The sequence below is a fragment of the Cucurbita pepo genome, chromosome LG01, assembly GCF_002806865.2.
Source record: "Cucurbita pepo subsp. pepo cultivar mu-cu-16 chromosome LG01, ASM280686v2, whole genome shotgun sequence".
Taxonomy (NCBI): Eukaryota; Viridiplantae; Streptophyta; class Magnoliopsida; order Cucurbitales; family Cucurbitaceae; genus Cucurbita; species Cucurbita pepo.
This window is the reverse complement of record NC_036638.1, coordinates 9,821,595-9,843,524: the sequence shown is the minus strand read 5'-3', so window position 1 is coordinate 9,843,524 and position 21,930 is coordinate 9,821,595. Positions and strand designations below refer to the sequence as shown.

At 34.2% G+C, this 21,930-nt stretch overlaps 1 protein-coding gene and 1 long non-coding RNA gene across 3 annotated transcripts; both read right to left on the bottom strand.

Moving 5' to 3' along the window:
* Nucleotides 1-5,168: 5,168 nt before the first annotated feature.
* Nucleotides 5,169-9,187, bottom strand: LOC111804070 (receptor protein kinase-like protein ZAR1). Its single transcript, XM_023688755.1, has 2 exons — nucleotides 7,429-9,187; nucleotides 5,169-6,129 (listed from the first exon to the last, which is right to left on the bottom strand). Exons 1-2 carry the CDS (start codon nucleotides 8,930-8,932, stop codon nucleotides 5,492-5,494), a joined length of 2,142 nt encoding a protein of 713 aa, XP_023544523.1. The 5' UTR covers nucleotides 8,933-9,187; the 3' UTR covers nucleotides 5,169-5,491.
* Nucleotides 9,188-14,076: 4,889 nt separating this feature from the next.
* On the bottom strand, nucleotides 14,077-16,450 carry LOC111791752. 2 transcript variants are annotated; one of them, XR_002814685.1, is made up of 4 exons: nucleotides 16,359-16,450; nucleotides 15,869-15,989; nucleotides 14,567-14,678; nucleotides 14,077-14,345 (listed from the first exon to the last, which is right to left on the bottom strand). It is a non-coding gene; the product is annotated as an uncharacterized LOC111791752 (long non-coding RNA). The 2 variants fall into 2 exon arrangements; XR_002814683.1 differs by having other exon boundaries at nucleotides 14,077-14,678.
* Nucleotides 16,451-21,930: the final 5,480 nt, after the last annotated feature.

The window sequence follows — 21,930 nt, the reverse complement described above, 5'->3', positions numbered from 1 at the left end:
CATATGTACTATTAAAGATTCAAATTTTCGTACTAATCCGACATACAGAAACTAATATTTTATTTATGAATAAGATTGTCACCTGATACACCATGGGATCAAGCCGCCAAAGATTTTTGGTTGTGTTAAAGTCTCACATGGTTAAGGTTTGACAAACCGACGAATAAGTAAAAGGTTAAAGTGCATAGACATACCCACAAGTTAAAAGTTCAAATTCTTGCCTCCCAAATAATGTCGAACCAAAAAATCTTTACTCTGTGTGCAGATGACAATACTCTGAAATGCCATAGTATTTGGTTTGTCATTATGAAAGGGAGTACAATACTTTAACATGCGCGAATAAGTGAATGGTACGTATTAACATTTCAACCAGTAAAACGAGCGTGTGAAAAATGGGGAAGTGGAGGGTTATTTGAAGGTAAAAAGTGGATGTTAAGAAGGAATTCACTGTTTAAATTTACTACTCATGGTTTAACATGAGTGATAATTAGGTCATGGTCCTACCAAAAGAAAGACAAATCTATTACATAAACCAATAGTAAAAAAATGATTTAAACATTCTTCTAAAAACCTCATCAATTGCATTTACATACCTTGAATTTCACGTCTACCAAATGCAAGCGCAAGCTATAGCATTTAAAGAGTAGGAGATTCCATCTCACACACGCCATTGGCCCCTCAAGCTTCACTACCAACAGGGACAAACCAAGTGGCTGTCTATATATGTCCAAGCCATTCCTCCACAAAAAAAGATCCAATACCAACATAATCAAAATAAGCTAAGGTATAAACACTACATAATAAAATAACATCTCCTTGAATCGATCATATTACGCTCTGTGCGTCTCTACGAGGCTACAAATAGTATTAATATTATCTACTTTGTGTATATCAACCAAAAAACATTCATACCTGAGAATGTTTGTTTAATCCACCACATCTAAATGGTGTGAAAGTTATCTATTTATAATCAAACAAATTAAAGTATTTATAATCAAACAAATTAACAGGATATATGCAAAAAGAGTAATAAATAGAAATAACAATAAATGAAAAAGATACATTTGGTAAGGAGGCAAATATCTAGATATTTGCCTTATAATAAAATATCAAATATGATATATATGGTAAACTATAATTTAGTACTAAATATCCTTAACAGACTCATATACCATGAATCTCTTCCTTTCCTAGCTAGGGTAAGAATTTATTTACACCGAACATCAATATACGATGGAATTGTAATTTACCTGTCTTCCTCGCTCGATCACTCTCTATGAAGTCTCAACTATCAAAGAACGATTTCATACATGTCAAATCGAGGGCCTCAAGGGAACCACCACATTAAAAACAAGCCTCCAATAATAAATGCAGAGGAGGTTTCAACCAAAAAGATGAATAAACATTCCCATTTTCCATTGTAAATTGTAAGGCATCCCGAAACTACCAAGGGCTCAATAATTCACCTGTTCCAACGACCATAGTACGGCGAGTCGGATTGTAATGAATGCTGGGATAAGGAGGAAAGCAAGTTGCCGTCCATCAGAAATAACACAGGAACATGTGGGCATCATTCTTGAAGTTAAATGAGCTTTGACCATCAAATGAATGAGTAATGGCTTCCCACAAAATGTGTAATCCATAAGGTTACACTTAGAATACATCACATCATATGAGTTTCCACCGACGAGTAACCTATTAGGAATCACGACTCTCCACAATGGTATGATATTGTCCACTTTGAGCATAAGCTCACGTGACTTTGTTTTGGGCTTCCCCAAAAGGCCTTGTACCAATGGAGATAGTATTCTTCACTTATAAACCCATGATCTTCCACTAAATTAACCAATGTCGGACTCACTCCTAATAATCCTCAACATAACCTGCATATACAAATACTTGACAAACGAAGTTAACGAACTAGAACAGTTTTCAGAATTGTGTCAACTGAGAAAGGCAACTAAGATAAGAATCCTTCCAGAAAATGCCGGCAGCGGACACGAGAGCAATTCAAGGTTAACAATGGTTGTCACTGATAACGGACACAATGTAACAGCCCAAGCCCACCGCTAGCAGATATTGTCCTCTTTGGACTTTCTTTTTCAAGCTTCCCCTCAAGGTTTTTAAAACGCGTCTACTAGGGAGAAGTTTTCACACCCTTATAAAGAATGTTTTGTTCCCCTCTCCAACCGGACAGGCAAGTGCCAACTGCCTATGAGTGCAGCCGGTCTACAGGAAAAAGAAAATTGTCATTAAGGATAAAGAAAATTCAGAAGCTCTCCCAAGAGTCAAGAACAAAGGGCACCCTAGAAAGCTTTGAACACAGTTATTAGCATGGCTGCTACAATCATACAGTCAACAATTAGAAGTACAAAATCTCATTGCAGCTTTCAAAGTTCATTAGCTAGCATCAGATCCAGTCTGTTACTCTAGCCTTATCAGCAGGCTAAGAGCTATCATCCTTAGTCAACAAAAGCCAGAAGGATAGGTACAGCTTCATGTCAAATTACTCATACGAGTCTAGAACAGATAAAGGATTGATAATTTGGTCTAGTTCATCTCATGATGGCAATTTAATGCACTCAATAATAGAATGGTGTAACGGGACCATTGATATGATAAGGAATCAATACAAGGGGAATAAGATTCGGATTACCTTGTTGATCGAATATCTCAAGGCAATAACACTTGATTGAGATTCGAATCACTCCACAAGCAAGATTGATCATGTCGAGCTTAAATGATTCTACATGCAACCTAAACTACATAGAATTGCAAAGAAACTTAGTCATTGGCTAAAGAAAAGCACAAATGCTTCTTTTACTGTATTTTCCAAGTCTCCCTACAAATACAACATACAAGGCTTTATATAGCCTTTACAACCTTAACCTATGTCATACATAACTCCCAAATTAAATGGGCTAATAAATGAGAAATACCCATAACCTCCATATTAAAATGGCTAGTTAATGGTGGAATATAGTAACCTATGTGGGTTACAATATAACCTTAACTCCTATATTTAAAACTAGTTTAAATAAGACAAACAAATAGTTAAACTATAATTAAATAATGCAATTAATAAAATGTGATTATTAGTCATTCTTATTAGTGGACTAGTTTCTTAAATTCAGCGGAGTTCATTAAATGCAACTTAAAGTGCATTTAATTCATCTCTTTCTTGAACCTCAACTTTCCACAACATATAAAGGAGGTCTCCAGCGTCTTCTAGAATTTCCTTTGATGAGCTCACCATAGCTTGAATATAACTGTATAATGTTTGTTGTAGCTTCTTGGCTCTCGTCCTTGTAATTGGACCTTGAGGTATGGAAATTCTTTGGTCGTGGTTCATATCAACCATTGATAAGAGTTAATAGCTCATCAGTTATATATTCAGCTTCGACCATGATTCATCAACCAGATTGAGGAATAGGAACAGTATATAGTACATACGTATATTCCCAACGATTCAACGGTAAGAAATTGAAGAGGCCTGACTAAAATTCGCCTACCGCTAGCAGATATTGTCTTTTTTGGGCTTTCCCATTCAGGATTCTCTTCAAGGTTTTTAAAATGCATCTACTAGGGAGAATCTTCCACACTCTTATAAAGAATGTTTCGTTCTTCTCCCCAACCGATGTGGGGATCTCACAATCCAACCCCTTTAGGACCCAATATCTTCGCTAGCACTCATTCCCTTCTCCAACGATGTGGGCCCCTAATCCACCCCCCTTTGGGACCCAACGTCCTTGCTGACACACCGCCTCATGTCCACCTCTTACAGAGCTCAGCCTTCTCACTGGCACATCGCCCAGTGTCTTCATTTGATACCATTTGTAATAATCCAAGCTCACCGCTAGCAAATATTGTCCGTTTTGGCCCGTTACGTACCGCCATCAGCCTCGTGGTTTTAAAACATGTCTGCATTTCCACACACTTACAAGAAATGTTTTGTTCCCCTCTCCAACCGATGCGGGATCTCACAAAAATCCAAACAAAGGAGTACCTACTACCTTCGTTCACACCATGTTTTTGCCTTCATAAATAATTATTTAATCTAGTGAATGAATGGAGTATTCATGCTCTAGTAGCAGCAGAAATTAAACAAGGCAATCATTTTAACTGCAATCCAAAACGAAATTGAACTGAACAGATGGCGGATTCCGGTCACCAATTTTTGTTTGTATTACTTACGGCGTTAGATACAAACGCATGCAGATACAAGAGCATAACTTGTGAGCTATACGTAGCTAAAAGCAGAAGAAGCAATGGCGGAAAAGAAAGCGAAGGGAAAGAGAGGAACCTGATAGGGAATCTATATAAGGAGAGAAAGATTCGAATTAACTTATTGATTGAATGATTCAATCCATCACAGGTAAGATCTATTTTGAATGATTCTGGTTGATCAAATCTTTCTGTAATACTTTTTTGAGGTTCGAATGGCTCGCCAAAAGATCATATTTGGTCATAATTAACCTTATGTAATTATAATAAATAAAAAGTCTTAAAATATATTAATAAAATACAATTACACTAAATTGTAATTACCCAAAATTTATAACATTTTTTAATGTAGTTTTCATCCAAATACAAAGTTTATACTAAATAAATTATAACCAAAAGTTGTATTAGTAAGCTTAATGAAACGATCAAATGTGGTTTGTAGGAACGTTGGTAGGTTGGGTTGGATTAAGACATTGTTTAGACCCAACTCAATTACTTAATAATAAACTCAACACAATTCAATCATTTTTTTTTTTTAATTAAGTTGGTTCCAGTGGTTGGAATCATTTATTCAATTTTTTTTTGTAAGTAAAATATTAATTCATTAACCATCTATTTATTAATTTTTAAATATTTAATTAAGAATTAAAATTCAATTTCAATATATATTTTTATATATTATTTTGGGATCAAAATGTTAGAATTATTGAGGTGTTTTTTTTTTAACACCTATGGTCTTGTTATTTAGCATAGGGTGCTAAATCAGCTAATTTGGACTGCCATCATTAGTTGGGCAGTCGGTATCAAAGGCTTTTCTATTTAAAGGCTTCTACGTGCAGAATATGAACATGGATGGTACTTATAATCTTTCACGAATTGATGACAGATTTCACTTCACAGAAAGAAATAAAAAATGTCATGTAATTGTGACACTGCATCTTAATTAAACAAAGTGGTTGGATTCTAAGCATCTTATCTCAAAATTTTCAAATTCAAGAACATTGATACTTACTTTCCTCATGTGAAATTGCAAAATGAAAAATAAGAACAAATTATAGCATAAAGATCAGAGAAGAAAAATAGCAATTACAGAATCGAAAGGGGAAAAAAGAAGAAACCCATCTCCATGGACAATTTTGTGCCCAACCTAATCTTTCTTGGCGTAAAAATTGATTGGCTCCTGCGAGAGTACATAATACTCGCAATTACAGTAGCAGCTTGACTGGTACAACAATGGCGGCCATGTTCATTAAATCACGATTATTTCTTACGATCCCATCCTGTCGAAACTCTCTGACACTGTTTTCATTCTGGGCCGGAGTTCCGGGTCGCTCTCTGTACAAGCGAGCGCCACGTGGAATACGGCGAGGACCTCTTTCTTGGCATGTACTTCTTGTAGCAGAGCAGGGTCAACCAAATCCGACAATGGCATTGCTTCTTCAAATCCTTTTCTGACCCATCTCACCAAATCTGGAATCTCCAAAGAAGTCGACGTGTTGGGAGAAAGCTCCGGTGACTTTCCGGTGAGCAATTCGAGGACCATGACTCCGAAGGAATAGACGTCCCATTTTTGGGTGGGACGACCGCCAGGGGCACGGGCCTCCGGCGCGCAGTAGTTGTTGGTGCGTTCGGTTTGGACGGACTTGAGGTATGAGAAGGCGCCGCCAATTAGGCCGCCGGAGGAGGAGGGGTTGTTGCCGGTGATGCTGATTAAACGGTTGAGGCCGAAGTCAGAGATGTGGGGCTGGAAATCGTTGTCGAGGAGAATGTTGGAGGGCTTGATGTCGCCATGGACGAATTTTCTTGGACTGCATTCGTGTAGATAAGCCAACCCCCTTGCGGTTCCCTTGGCAATTCTCAGTCTCGTTGACCATGAAAGCACTGAAGATGGCTGCCCGTTTCTCCCTGTTTCGTTGACAACGTCAGTGCGACATCAGAAAGATATATGCATCACGCCAATTAAACCAATACACTTAGTGGGTTTCATCTATTGTATTAAAGTTTCATTTGAACTTTGGTAAAACCACAGCTAAGTTGCATAAGGTAAGTTCTAAGACATAAACTAAGTTATAATGAAAGTTATTTTCACTAATCTGTACTTTAATCATCCTTAATTACCCTTATTAAGAGCGGGTGTATCGAGAATTATTGGTACAGGTAAGGTTTGACTATTTGATTACTAGACTTAAAATACAACTAAGCAGATAAGATATTGTCTTCTTTGAGTTTTCTCTTCCAGATTTTCTCTCAAGGTTTTAAGAGAGGTTTCCACACTCTTTAAATAGGGTTTTGTTCCCCTCTCTAACTGATATGGAATCTCACTTTCTGGGCTTCCCCTCGAGGTTTTAAGAGAGGTTTCTACACTATTACAAGAGTGTTTTGTTCTCCTCTCCAACTGATGTGAGAAGAGAGGTTTCCACACTCTTATAAGAGTGTTTTGTTCCTCTCTTCAACTGAGACGAGATCTCACAATTTACCCATTCGGGGCCGTCTTCACTAACACTAGTCTGGTGTTTGATTTTGATGTCATTTGTAACAGCCCAAACTCATAGGAAGCCAGTATTGTCTTTTTCTCTCAAAGTTTTAAAAGGTGTGATGAGAAATGATTTGTTTCGATCTCGAATCATGTGGGATCTCATGGGCTGTTACACAAAACATTCGAATGCGTAAGGAGCAGCGCCTGCAATTCAGGGCTGCGTGGAAAGTGGAGTGAGCACGGGGAATGGGGCCATCCATCGTTGGATCCCACGCTCGGCAATGGCATTAGGCAGCCAACCATTATGCCCAACAGGATCCCTCCAAGTCAAGCACCGACCCAAAACTAAAAAACAAATATCCCAGACGGGAATTTTCTCCCCCACTCCAACCAGATAAAAGTTAAAAAGAGCTTTGCATTAATTATGTCTACGCCGTCGAGAGATCATCGATGAAGGGCCCAAAATCATCAAACAGTAGGCCGGGTGGAACCCACGTTCCAAAAAGCTATCACGGGTAGGAGAGTTAGTTGACTAATGTAATAACTACTGGTATTTTGTGTCGTAGAGAGCTAAATCCCAGCAATGTGATCATGAAGAGTGAAATAAAATTAATCCCAAAACAGAAAGGCAAGATTGAGGGAGGAGTTTTGGGTCGCCGTTCAACCAGCAGATTCAGACAAGAACAGAGCAATCAGATAATGAAATGCAAAGGAATTAAGGGACTAACCGCGAAGTGCAGAGGCCAAGTTTCCATTGGAGATAAAATCACTGATCAAAAGCTTCTCATCCGGCGCCCAATAATAAGCTCTCAGTTTCACGATATTGGGATGCTTTACCCTTCCAATGGCCTGCACCTCCGCCACGAACTCTTTATACCTCTGTTCTCCGCCTTCGCCCACCCGCCGTACGGCCACCGGAATCCCATTTCCAAGGACCACTTTGTACACAATCCCTAGTCCACTCTTTCCCAGCACATAGGCTGATGCTCTCAGTAGCTCGTCGAGCTCGAACGTAAAGCCTTTGTCTATGGCCACAAGCCCTCCTTCTTCTTTGCTTCTGTCACTGTTCTCCGGTTCCTCCATTTCGGACTCCTCATTCTTATCTTGTCCATTCATACAAGGAAAACCGCAGAAATCTTTCTGGTTCCCACCGAATTTTCTTTTGGCCGTACAGCTACAGCCGTTCGAATCGTCCTTCCTTCGCCAATATATGTACACTATTATCAGGCCGATAAACGCTACTCCGGCCGCGTCGGCGGCCGAGATGAGAATGATTAGTCCGGCGCTCAATCCTTTTCTAGGAGCAATGTAAGATGGCTTAGAATCCGTATTACCCGGTGAGCCACGTTCTGAATTCCCACAAGATTTCTGAAGAGGAAATCCGCACAAGTCGGGGTTATTGAGAAATGCAGTCGGTCCCTGATTCGCGAAGGAACCCGTCTGAGGTATGCTTCCGCTCAGATTGTTGCTCCGAAGGTCGAAACTCACCGTCACCGGCAAATCTCCGAGAGTCTTCGGAATTTTACCCGATAAATGATTGAAGGACAGGTTCAGCGTACCGGTAAGTGTCTTCAGTTCCCCCAAATCCTCCGGAATCGATCCACTGAAATCGTTGGATGAGAGATCGAGTTGAAGTAAATTATCCATCCTTGACCACATACCAGACGGGATTTCTCCGTCAAATTGATTTCTGGCGAGTATTAAATGCTGCAACTGTTTACAATTCTTCAATTCGTCGGGAATTGGTCCGGCGAGAGAATTATTGGAGAGATCGAGGTTCTGAAGCCTCGGAATGTTGCAGATCGAAGGGGGAAAAGAACCAGATAGATTATTGCTATAGAGAAATAAGCTATGCAATGAGGTAGCATTAAACAACTGCTCAGGTATGGAGCCGTAGAAATTATTGTTATGGAGGTTCAATCGCCGGAGATAGACAAGCGACCCAAGCTCAGAAGGAATATAGCCATGGAGATTCTTACCAGAGAGAGCAATCCCAACGACACGCGAGTCGCCAGAAACATTCATACAAGAAATGCCAGACCATCGGCAAGGCGTAGAGTCATCCTCGTTCCAATCGGAGAAAACAGAGGAATCAGGCGACTGGTCGACCGCCGACTTGAGAGAAAGAAGCGAGAGACCGTCCGGCGAGAGGGAAAACACCCTAAACGAGACCTGAAATTGAAAAAACAAAACCAAATCGAGGACAAGAAACAGCAGATTCTTCTCCATCATCACCACTGTCGTCCTCCCTCTAGAACGAGGCAGCAACGGCGACCGGCGGCGAAGGAAGCAGTAACCAGAAAAAGAGGAATCGAAATGCTATGAGAGTGGAGGTTGAGTAGTAGAGTGAAGAAGAGAAAACCAGAAATGTTGTTGAGGAAGAGGAGAGGTGGTTGGCTATGGCTGTCTATTAAAGGAGAGAGAGAGAGAGAGAGAGAGAGAGAGAGAGAGAGAGAGAGATTTTGATGGCTGCCATCTTCCTCCCGCCATCTACAAATAAACAAGAGGATAAACTAACGCTGAAATTTACTCTTTTCATCTCTATCATTTCATTTCAACCTAATTTTAATTATTAATAAAAATTAACTTTTAAATTACGTAAAATAATAAAAATATTTTAACCCAAAAAAATGTCAATTTACCAAATACTTTTCAATTTAATTTTTTTAATTGTATTGTAAATGTTTTACCCCCATCAACCAATCAAATATTAAATTATATTATTATCCACCGATCTTGTACCAATGAATATGTATTTCTTACTTATAAACCCATGATCATTCCCGAAATTAGCCAATGTGAGACTCCCTCCTCCCAACAATCCTCAACAATCTAGAGTCCTCAAACAAAATACACCCGTTGTTCAACACTTGATCACTTTTGACTACACTTTCGAGGCTCACACCTTCTTTATTTGACATTTGAGAATTTTATTGACATGATTAAGTTAAGGGTATTAATCTGATACCATGTTAGGAATCACAACTCTCCTGGTATGATATTGTCAACTTTTAGCATAAGCTCTCATAACTTTGTTTTGAACTTCCCTAAAAGGCCCGTAACAATAGAGATGTATTTCTTTCCAAAATTATTGAATGACTCCCTCCCAACAATTTTCAACAATATCTATTTATTTATTTTCAAACATCTAATTAAAATTTGCATAAAAAATAAATGATAAAAAAATAATAATAAAATTATAGTAAATATGCAAATTATTAAAATCATGGATGAATTTCTGATAAATTTAATTACAGTTTGGCCTAAAATAAATAATATAAAAGAAAAGGAGACGATCTTTTTGAACAAAAAGGATTAAGGGAAGTAGAAGAAAAGCAAAGGGGGGAGAGATGCTTTATGAATGTCGGCCTTTTTATCATTATCTTTGGGCATAATGTTGGATGTTTCTTGTCCTAATAAACTCTAACAACCATTAATTAATTATCTTTTTTTTACTGTGGTTATCCCTTCAGTAATTTTTAACAACGTGGATATTTTTATCTGTGATGCCAATACAACATTCAAATAACTTGGTTAATTTTTAAAATTTAGAAAAATATTTTAAACATTTTTAAAAAAAATCTAGTGATTTTTTTTTTTTAATTTAAAAAAAAGAAAACTACAAATATGGATGGGGGATCTTGGAATGGGATTTATTTAAATTCCCAAGGGTGGATTTATTGCATGCATTAATAATTTGAAAACATTTATCAATTTATTATCATTTAACTAAATTTATGAAGAATCTATGTAGACAGGGATGTAGCTAATATAAATATTAATTTTCTAGAAAATGGAATCACTCTAGAAATATATAGATGAAATTAAAAGATAAATAATCAGGTACGTGAGTGAGCACAGTAAGAAAATAGACAACATGAGAATCAACCATCTATTAAAGGCAATCATTATTCTTCAGCTAACAATAATAAATATCTAACGTTCCACAATCACTCCTCCATTTCAGACCTTTAATTGCAGGCTCTCATGTGGGCCATTTGTTATATATATATATATAAGAAGCACTAGTATTAAATGCATTATGATATGGTTGAGTGGGAAGATGTAGAGGATGATTGTATCTTATTCACAATCATGAAATCATGCTTAGAAGCTAAATAACAAACAAATATGCTCTATTTTATACTCTCTACTCAGCTTATTCTAATATCTATCTCTTTTTTATACTATTAACTAAATTAAATATATGTGTTCCCGATTTGATAGAAAACAAAATATTCTTTATAAGCGTATGGAAACCTCTCATTAATAGACGTGTTTTAAAATTTTAAGGGAAAGTTTGAAAGAAAAATTCAAAAAAGACAATATTTGCTAGCTGCGAGCTTGAGTTGTTAGAAATGATATCAAAACTAGACACCAAACAGCGTGCCAACGAAGATGCTGAGCCTCGAAGCGTGAGGACACTGAATGGCGTGCCAATAAGGACGCTGAGCCCCGAATGAGGGTGGATTGTCAAATCCCACATCAATTGTGGGGAGAACGAAATATTTTTTATAAGGGTATAAAAACCTCTCTCCCTATCATACGTGTTTTAAAATTTTAAGGGGAAGTTTGAAAAGAAAAATTCAAAAAGACAATATCTGATAAAGATGAGCTTGAGTTGTTAGAAATGGTATCAAAGCTTGACACTAAACGGTGTGCCAGCGAAAATGCTGAGCCTCTACACGGGAGGACACCGATTGGTGTGCCAACAAGGACGCTGAGCCCCAAATGAGGGTGGATTGTCAAATCCCACATCAATTGGAGGGAGAACAAAATATTATGGAAACCTCTCCCAATCACCTTGAGGGGAGGCTCAAAGAAGACAACATCGGCTAATAGTAGACTTCGGCTACTACATATTCGATTTCTCGCTGTTTGAATTTTTAAATCTTAAATACGTACTAAACACGGATTAAAAACTTTAAATAGTGCTTAAAACATGCTTTATAGTGATTTTGCCACAGTTAAACCCAGTATCACCTGAAGACCTAGTTTTAATCCTTCAAACCCGATTTTGATAGTATGAAAGTGATATTAACCATTTCAAAATTACATCCAAAATGCCCTACTTCATTTAGTAATAAACAAATGCCACGACAAATGTTCGAGTCTCCTTATTCCACAAGTTCGTGAACAAAATACTAACAATAATAATTAATTAATAACTGTAATTATTCGGAATATGTCTTTAATTGTTTCCGAAGCTCACCTATTAATCAATCATTCACATAATTTAATTAATGAAACTATTGTTGCCACAGCGGTAACAAATTATTACAGTTTTACAACAAAAGAGGATCAAATATAAACAGACATTTGCAAATCCAATACATAGCAACATTGAATAATAATAATTTAGTTCAACCTAACATACAAAAACAAGCAACAGATTTAGGGGTAATAAAATAATATAGAAGGTAGAATTAGAAGTTCAATTTTTACCTTGGGTATTGCTTAATCTAAGGTTTAATGATTATTGTTGCAGTAGTTGGAAAGGTTGGGTCTACAATTGATGTAATTTATTATCCATGTCTTTCTTCTTTCATTTATAAGAGGCTGGTCAGCATGCATGTGATTTTACATTAAAACATCTATATACTCCTTAATGGGGCATTCCCCTAATGGGGCATTCCCCGAATCATATAAACACTCATAATTCCTTTTATCCAACATAGTAATACCATTTATTCAAACACTTCCTCTCTAAATCACTATTTTAAACGATGATTCAAGCTATGAAATATCATCTAAAATATGGGTCATTATCAACATTGCAAAAAAAGTTGTGTATCCATTCTAAAGTACGAAAAAAAATCAAGTTCTTGTTGCGAAACTGATTGTAAAAGAGGGTAAATCGGTCGCATTAAATGGACTCGTTGAGAATGATTTTGATCTAATTCATGGTCTATTATTAATAGAAGGTGCTCTGTTGGGATTGGGATCCTCACAGACGAAAAAGATTGCAGTCGATTTGCTAAATCCAGGAATCTCTTAGATATGATACAAAATAGATCTTGTTCTATTGTTGAGATTGAAGTTTGAAGGGGAGGAGAAGGAGTCCTTGACCTGCAACAAATAAAGGAGGATTTATTCAATCACATAGTTTGGGCTACTAGAATACGGCCCCCTTGAAGCTTTCTATTTGATTGCACCGAAAGGTCCAATGAATTGGGATTTCCCCATTGAGCTAGGTCATTTCTGATGAAGGAGAGGTTTATTTAACATCCAAAAATTGCTCAACAACTGTCGTACAAGTGAGAAATATTAGGATAAACCTAAAAAAATTAGGTAGAACCAGATCTAAATGTTGACTAATGTTGACTAGGTAAGCCCTGTAGTAAGAGGAGTAGCTATGAATTCGATAGACCATCCTTGCAAAATTAATCAATAATTCTAAGTTTTTCAAGCAATTTACCTGGAAGCCCATATTTTATGAGTCCTCCATACCTCAACAGTACGATAAAATGATTGTTCCTGAGGCTAAAAAGTGAAGACAGCTGTAAAATAAGAATAAATAGCTTGGGGTCCAAGGGATCATATTAAATCTCAAACAATGATGTGATATACTATACAAGTCTATGTCCTACATTTTAACAAAATAAGCACAAATTCCCAATCTGCATTGCACAATGGGATCAACAGTCATCACCAAAATAAAAGAGATCAAATGAACTGTTGGATTCAAATTTTCAAGCAAAAAACTGCTACATTCTTAAATTTTTAATTACTGAATACATTTTCAATAGCAAGCTAGCTTAATTATTGCATTTTCATATAAATGTAGGTCCAAAGAATAAGAAAATGATTTGGAATTTATCTCTCAGATCATACTTTGCTAAGTTGTGCATATGCCAGAATGATTAGGGTATGGAATAAACATAATACCAGCCAACATGGAGTAACATTGACTCAGGAATTTATTATTATTATTTTAATATTCTACATGTTCTGAATAATATTTTTAAGAATAATGATATTTTTTTTTATAATAAAAATATTATAGTTTATGTTAGTGTGTCAGGTTAGACTTTTGCATAGTAAAGCTGGAAGTGTAGTTCAAGAAAGAAATCGAAGGAATAATTTGTTGAATAGGCAACTCTATGTTGAAATTTTGTCTTGCTTTAAAATGGGACCATACAGTACTAAGTAAAATTAGCTAATTCCACCCCTCGCATGTCCTAAATCGCTAAATCGCGTCTATTAGGGAGAGATTCGACACCCTTATAAAGAATGTTTTGTTCCCTCCCTAACCAAACCAATGTGAGATTTTACTATTTATAACATCTTAAGCTCACCACTAATAGATATTGTTTTCTTTTGAGTTTTTTCTTTTGGGTTTCCTCTCAAGATTTTAAAACGCATTTGTTAGGGGGAGGTTTCCACACCCTTATAAAAGAATGTTTCGTTTCCCTCTCAAACAAATATGGGATCTAACAAAACCGAACAAAAACCCAATTTCAGATAAAACTATGCATAGAAACGAGAAATGGATATACGATATGCATATCGACATGATAAGGAGAGGAGTAATCAGGAGATACCACTAGCAACTCTGTTACTGACCTCGTCTCAGAATGTTGCATGATAAATTGCTCTTCTAGACAGTTCAGCAGCTTCTTCAACTGATAAATCGTACCGGTAGCTGCAGACACGTTGGAAATCAGAATACCTCAAATCCATATTGAAGTTTGGCATAGTCAAGAATTACCAATTGTACATGAAGGAATGAAGCACAGCAGTGTGTTAAGAAGTAAATTTCTCTACCTTTCTCAGGGGTATGTTAAGATTTTTGTACCAATGATGTTGGGTTACAAGTTTCTATTTCGATGAAGATGAAGGACAAGTAAAAGCAAAGATGAATACCCATTGTCCAGGACACCATACACATAAGGTGAACCAGATTCAACTGACATTCGAGTTCCTTTCAATTTTCCTCCTTCACTGTCAAATAATGCAAATAATACAATCCAGGTCGCTGCAATCCCATAAAATATTGTTAGGAATCATGGATCTCTCCACAATAGTATTGAACATAAGTTCTAATGGTTTTGCTTTTGGACTTCCCCAAAAGGCCTCGTACCAATGGAGATGTATTATTTACTTATAAACCCATGATCATCCCTTAATTAGCCAATGTGGGACTTCCTCCTAACAATCCTCAACATGGTTCACCATGGAGAACACGCGAATCCACCCAAACACTCGGCTAACCGATTTTTCAGGAGGAAGACCAAGGGGATTCTTGGAATGGCAAAATCAAAACGGAATGGTTACCAACTAGTTTATGCGGTCCGAAAAGATATCAGGAGTTTGTTTGGTTAACTATCAAGAGAGTTAATTGTCCAAAATCTTCAGTTCCAATTCCTTCAATTACAACAAAGTGGACCAGACCTTTCTAATTGTTTATAAGAGAAAAGGACAGCTTGGAATCAATAGGAATCCAAAAACTAACCATGTTCGAGACGGTACCCTATCAAGTATCTTTTTTAACTAAAATTACAGTTAACTTTCTCCATTTGCAACCTCTTCTCTACGCCAGGCACACCTGAAATATACTTCGAGTGCAACCTGAACTGCACCCATCTTTTTGCAGCTCACTCAGTTGTCTAACCACAGTTTGCCACATGATAAACTCTTTTTTTCGTTTAATATATATTTTTGTTTTTTCTACTGTGGAAGGATTTGGCTACAAAAAAATGAGTGTAACCCAAGATGCACTCAAGTATTTCTCCATCACACCGCCCCTTAACTAATTGCCAAAATTATTAGGTGTGGTCCTTTCTGGATTTTCCTTTCGGTAACCGTCCAAACCCACCGCTAACAGTTATCGTCTTCTCTAAATTTTTCTTTCTAGTCTTCTTCTTAAGGTTTTAAAACACGTTTGCTAAGGAGAAATTTCCACACTCTTATAAGGAAGACTTCGTTCCTCTCTTTCCTTTCTTTCTCTTTCTTGTTATGTCTCAGCTAATCAGACCCCTCAAATAGGAGTAGGTGCAAAAGGACCGTTTTTCCTCTAATATTGACTTTTACTTTTTTTTTAATATTACAACTATCCCGAGCCTAATTTCTTTCTTCATCGACTTGATCGGTCTTCATGGCCTACAATAAAATCTCATGACCTACATGTATATGAATCTTAGGAAGGAAAGCAAGAGTCATTGATACCTCCTAAGCTCGGGTGTTACACATGTTCACTCACATAAGCACAGAATTTGGAATATCAAAAGACGTCACCGAAAAAAGTGGCTGATTCAAGACCGGTAGTGTCCATCTTCATTATCAAGATCTTGTGGAAAATAAACAACAAAAATCCAAATAAAACATTCGTTATTAACAAGCACAACTGAATATAGCACACACAAGAAGAAAGCTCCTCTGTCGCCATCGGGCGATCAATTATAAACAACGAAGGAAAAACCTGTACACATAGTAATAAACCCAAAAATCAGAGTCTCAGCTAACAATCTCATCCTATTTCTGCATTATCTCAGTAACCAAACTGATTCCACAACTATTGCTACAAATCATATTTGTAACGTGATTCAATAAAGGAAATGATCAAAATGAAATACAACAAAACTTTCGGCAATCGCCATTATTTAAAGAAGAAAACTGAAAAATACAAGTCGATTAGAGAATAAACTTTCAACAATACCGTTTAAAGGATGATGCAGAGACGATTGCAGGCGTATATCGAGGACGACGAACAATGAAGTGAACTAAACGAGGGTTATTGTAGAAAATGGCGCCTTCTTTGAAAAAATCAGTATTTGTCGACTCCTTTTAAACTTTTAGTTCATGTGCAGTTACCGTTTTACCCTTATGGATTTATAACACATTATTCCCTAAATTTTATGTTTCAATCGATTTTTGTGTCATTCGTCGTATTTAATGTCTTGCTTTTATTTGTTTAATTTTTTAAANCTCCTACTACATTTATTCTCTTCAGATTTTCAAGACTGAGACCACCTTCCATTGTGTAGTTTGGACTTTTATATTTCGTTTTTTTTTAAATATTTTTTACATTGATTTTTTANTTCAATCGATTTTTGTGTCATTCGTCGTATTTAATGTCTTGCTTTTATTTGTTTAATTTTTTAAATATTTTTTACATTGATTTTTTAATTTATTTATGTTATTTAGATTATTTTGTTTTACCATTATCATTGATTTAATTATTAATTTATTAATAAATAGAACTAACCCGTTTGAGATATTTTTATGATATTTGAAAATTATGTTATCCAAATTTGTCATTACAATTAAATATATATTAATTTTATAATTTATTTATTATTATACGTGAAACAAAAATTTAAAACAAGTTGGTTCAACTCCTAATTAATCATTAAAAAATAAAATTTACAAATTACAATAATTCTTTAAAATAACTATTTTTAATAATAATAAACGGGAATAAATTTTAGAACCTTATCCTACGACTTATATGCGGAGAATTTTCATTCTCGTTCCCACCAAAATAAATGGATAAATTCGTAGAAATATATAATGAAAAAAAATAGAGTGTAGATGAGAAACGGATCTTCGTCCCCATCTTGTTCGATGGATATCTCTATGTATATTAATACAAAAGGTTCGAGTGTGGAGGGTAGTGGTATCCACGTTCAGCCCTCTTATTAAAATTATTTTATTTTTTAGTTAAAATGCAAATATATTTATAAATAAAAAAAATTACGATAACCCAATTCATGATTCATCGAGTGAATTATATGAAGATATCGAAGTCATGTCGAGCAATTAAGTGAAATTTCATTTTCTCAATTAATTGAATATATATATATATAATCTTATTAGGATATCAAATTTTAAAAATAAAAAAAAAAATATCATGAATTGAAAAAACAATTAAAATTATACTTAGCCATAATTCAATTGACTAAGATATATACGACCAACTACAAAATTTGAGATTTTATCTCTTAATTTCACTTCTAAGAACTTAAAAAATATATATTAATTAATCTTTTCTTCTTTAAAACTCACATATTTTATTTTATTATATTCTTAACTGATCTATATTAAAATGATGGGAGATAAAAAGAAAAAATCTTTATAAATATGGATAAAAAGAAACAAAAAATGTGCACTGTCATACAACATTTATCTCAAACGGGTAAAATGTTCAAATTTTTACCGTAGTAAAATGAATTTGGTAAAAATTAAATTTAAAAGAAATAGTTAAGTCTATTATAAATTGAGTATATAAATTAAGTAGGTAAGTTACAACGGCTAAAAACAAATAAATAAATTAGTTAGCCAATCTTTTTTTTATACTACACGATTGGATGCGTGATTTTAAAAGGAGAAATTTCTAAAAATTAATTCATTATTTTGATACACTAACAAACGATGACGTTTAATCGAACTCCGAAAATGACGGAATTATTTATTTATTTTAATAGATTTTAGATTTTATTTAATTACATTATAAGGTATGTTTCAACATGAATTTTCACACCCAATTATTATGAGAATTTATAAATGGAATAATTCTAAATTAATTGTTTTTAAGCAGCTTTTAAAAATTACTAATACTAACATGTCTTTAAACTATTATTTTAATATCAAATAGATTATTAATAAATTTAAAATTTTTAATAATAAATTATTTTTAGATACAAATTTAAATTTTATTCTAACATTATTTTTTAATTTTGTTTAGAGTAAATATATAAATTGAAAATTAATAACTAAATTTATAATTTTAAAAGGTAAAACTTCACCAACAAATTTATAATTTAACTTTTAAAAAATAATATATATGGACTAATTTAAGGCAGGATCATAGATTTATAATAAAAAAAAATATTATCTCCATTGATGTAAGACTTTCAGATGGATAATATCATACAATTGTGGAGAGTCGTGTTCATCTAAATTGTATAAGAGTCATGCCCTAAACTTAGCAATGTCAATAGAATTCTCAAATGTCGAACAAATGACTCCGAGAGAAGGTGTTGGATGAAAGTTCTACATCAGCTACTTTAGGGAACTTAATTATTATTGTTTATTTATTTTTTAAATCTATAAAAAATATGAAAGAAATTTTTTTAATACTATAATATTGCTTTTGAATTCTACATTTTACACGTAATTTTATGATTATTTATTTATTTTATTTTAGAAGTCTTCTTAAATAATTAAAACCATCGAAATATTATACATTTTCTGCACACGTTGGACCCACGTCATTGGTAGACCACGTGTATGGTTTATTTTTTTCATTCTCTGTGCAAAGGACGCGTGGGCTTATTATGACGTAAGAAGAGATATTTTCTTGAGGAAATTCAGGCGAGCCTTTATGAGACAACGCAATAATTCAACTCGTTATAGGGATTAAAAAATATATAAAATAATCAGACGTGTAAAGCCACGTGGTGACTACGATATCTCCGGGAATTACTCGTTGACAACGTGGACACAGATGGAAAAAGGAGTCCACCTTGGAAATTAATATAAAATGACGGAGTCATGGAGTTTACTTTATTTAAATTAATTATTATTTTGGTTTCAAAATTTAACGAATAGATTTTCCTTTTTCCTTTTTGGTCAACTTGACCACGCTATTAACGGATCTAGTAGCCGACATGCCAAAGTTTCAGCCACTGTCTTGAAAACTCCATTTTTATCAGAAAAATCTATAATTACAAAAGTTATATATTGTAATTAATTTTTTATTAATATTAACTTTATAAACAAAAAAAATTTATAAATTTAATTCGCTTATGTTTCCGTTGAAACTATATTGAATTTAATCGAACCAATTTGCTACTTAAGCCACTATATTTATTATTTAATTTTATATATTATTTGTCAGTGTCCTCGCTGACACACTTAAGTAAGGTGAATATTGTGAGTGTTGAGGATATTTAATATTAAATTATAGTTTACCATATATATCATATTTGATATTTTATTATAGGTACATATCTATATATTTGCTTTATTACATATATTTTCATATCTTTTTATCTTATTTGATTATAAATAGACAACTTTCACACATCATTTAGTTGGGGTGGATTAAGCAAATTTCTCAGTGAGACCACACGATAGATGGAAAGGGAACAAAATATTCCATATAACAATGTAGAAACCGCTCTTAACCATACACGTTTTAAAAAGTAAGACTGACGACGATATGTAACGGGTCATAACCAACAATTTTTGCTAGCTATGAGCTTAAACGGTTACATATGACTCCTAAAAATAATTTTAAACTATGTGTAAATTTTAATTAAATGCTTTGAAATAAGTATATATATATATATATATAGAGGATTTTCAAACTAATTTTTAATTCTTATTAAAAAAAATTGAATAGAGGACCCGAAACAACCCAACCCAATAAATTTAGGTTGGTTCTGAAAAGACGTCTCAACCCAATCGATGAAAATTTATATTCATTTTAAAGAATAAACATAAATTAGATGGTTATTTTGCAATAAATTAAAAGAAATTAATAATATAAAAAATGTATTTTCTTTTTCATTAAAAATCACAATTATAAATAGAAGGTAAATGTGTGGAGGTAGGGTTCAAACTGCTCTTGGTTACATAAATTAATTTAAAATACTTTTATTGAAAAAAAAAAAAAAGTAATTTATACTTTTTAAAGTTAAAGTATCATTTTTTTAGTTAATATAATTTCTCCGCGTGGTTCTCATAATTTCAATAAATTTAAATTTAATCACATAAAATTAATTTTTATCAAATTTGATTAAAATAAAAATATTAAATTAATCGATTTAATTATTAATGCATGAACTACAAATATTAAATTAAATTAAAAGTCTTATTTGTTATTATTATTTATAAAAAATGGCACAATAAAATGTTACAGTTTAAGCACAAATTGGTCCTACGATCCACGTGGAAAATAATTATTCTCTATTGAATAATTTCAACTTTAAACGAAAAAAGGCACACGTCCCACTGTTCACTAAGGAAATTGTTGTCATTCCATTAAGACAGCACATAGATAATAGTTTGAATATATTTTCAAAATAAAATTTTAATCAATTTATCTATATAATAAAATATCAACGAAAATAATTAAAATTATGTTTTTTAAAATAATTTTCAAAATATTTTAAAATGTTTTTGTTTTTCATCCATATATGTTTTCCCAGTGTCTAAATTAGTTAATTACTAAGCTATAAAGTCTAATATTAATATCCACATTAAAAAAATTAACAAAATCCTGATTTTTTAATATAATATTTTATTAAAAATATAACGTATGATGATGCACGTTTAAACCTAACGACCCCATTTTTTATACCATATTAAATTGTAACCGAGTCTATAAAAAATTAGAATCCCTTGTATTTTAGTCAACGATTTTTAGTTATCAATATATTCGGGGTATAAATTATATTACGTGGAATATATTATTAGAAAATATCAGAGTGATGCATAAAACGAACCATCATTTATAAGGGTGTGAAAATCTTCCCCTAGCACACGCGTTTTAAAGCCTTGAGGGGAAGCTCGGAAGGGAAAGCCCAAAGGTATCGGAGCCAGACACTAGACGATGTGTCAGCCTTCTTGCTGTTTCCCGAAGGGGGGTAGACACGAGGTGGTGTGCCAGTAAGGACGCTAGGCCCCAAAGAGGGTGAATTTGGGGGCGGTCCCACATCGAATGGAGGAAGGAAAAAGTGCCAGCGAGGACGCTGGGCCTCAAAGAGGGGTGTACTGTGATGTCCCACATGGGTCAGGGAGGAGAACAAACCACCATTTATAAAGGGTGTGGAAACCTTCCCTTAGCAGACGGGTTTTAAAAGCCTTGAGGGGAAGCCCAAAAAGGACAATATCGGTTAGCGGTGGATCTGGATCGTTACACGAACTATCAATCTAAATCATAAACGATTTGGATTGAAATTTTGTAAAATCGATCACTGGTTGACTTTTTTTTTTTGGGGTCAACTCGACTTCATATATCTTTAAAAAAAAAAATCAACCCAATCTCCACTGATAATTTACTTACCAATTATATTTTACAAAATTAAAAATGTTTTTTTTTTTTGGTTATTAATTAATTTAAAATCTCAAAGATCGGAGACCCAATCGACGCGATTTGTTTAAAATAATACAGAGTTATCCCCATCACCAACAGGCTGCCACATCGGAAAGGGTAAAAGAGGAAAAAAAAAATTAAAAACCCTAATTTATTTGATCCTGCTCATAAATAAATTGGGATTTAA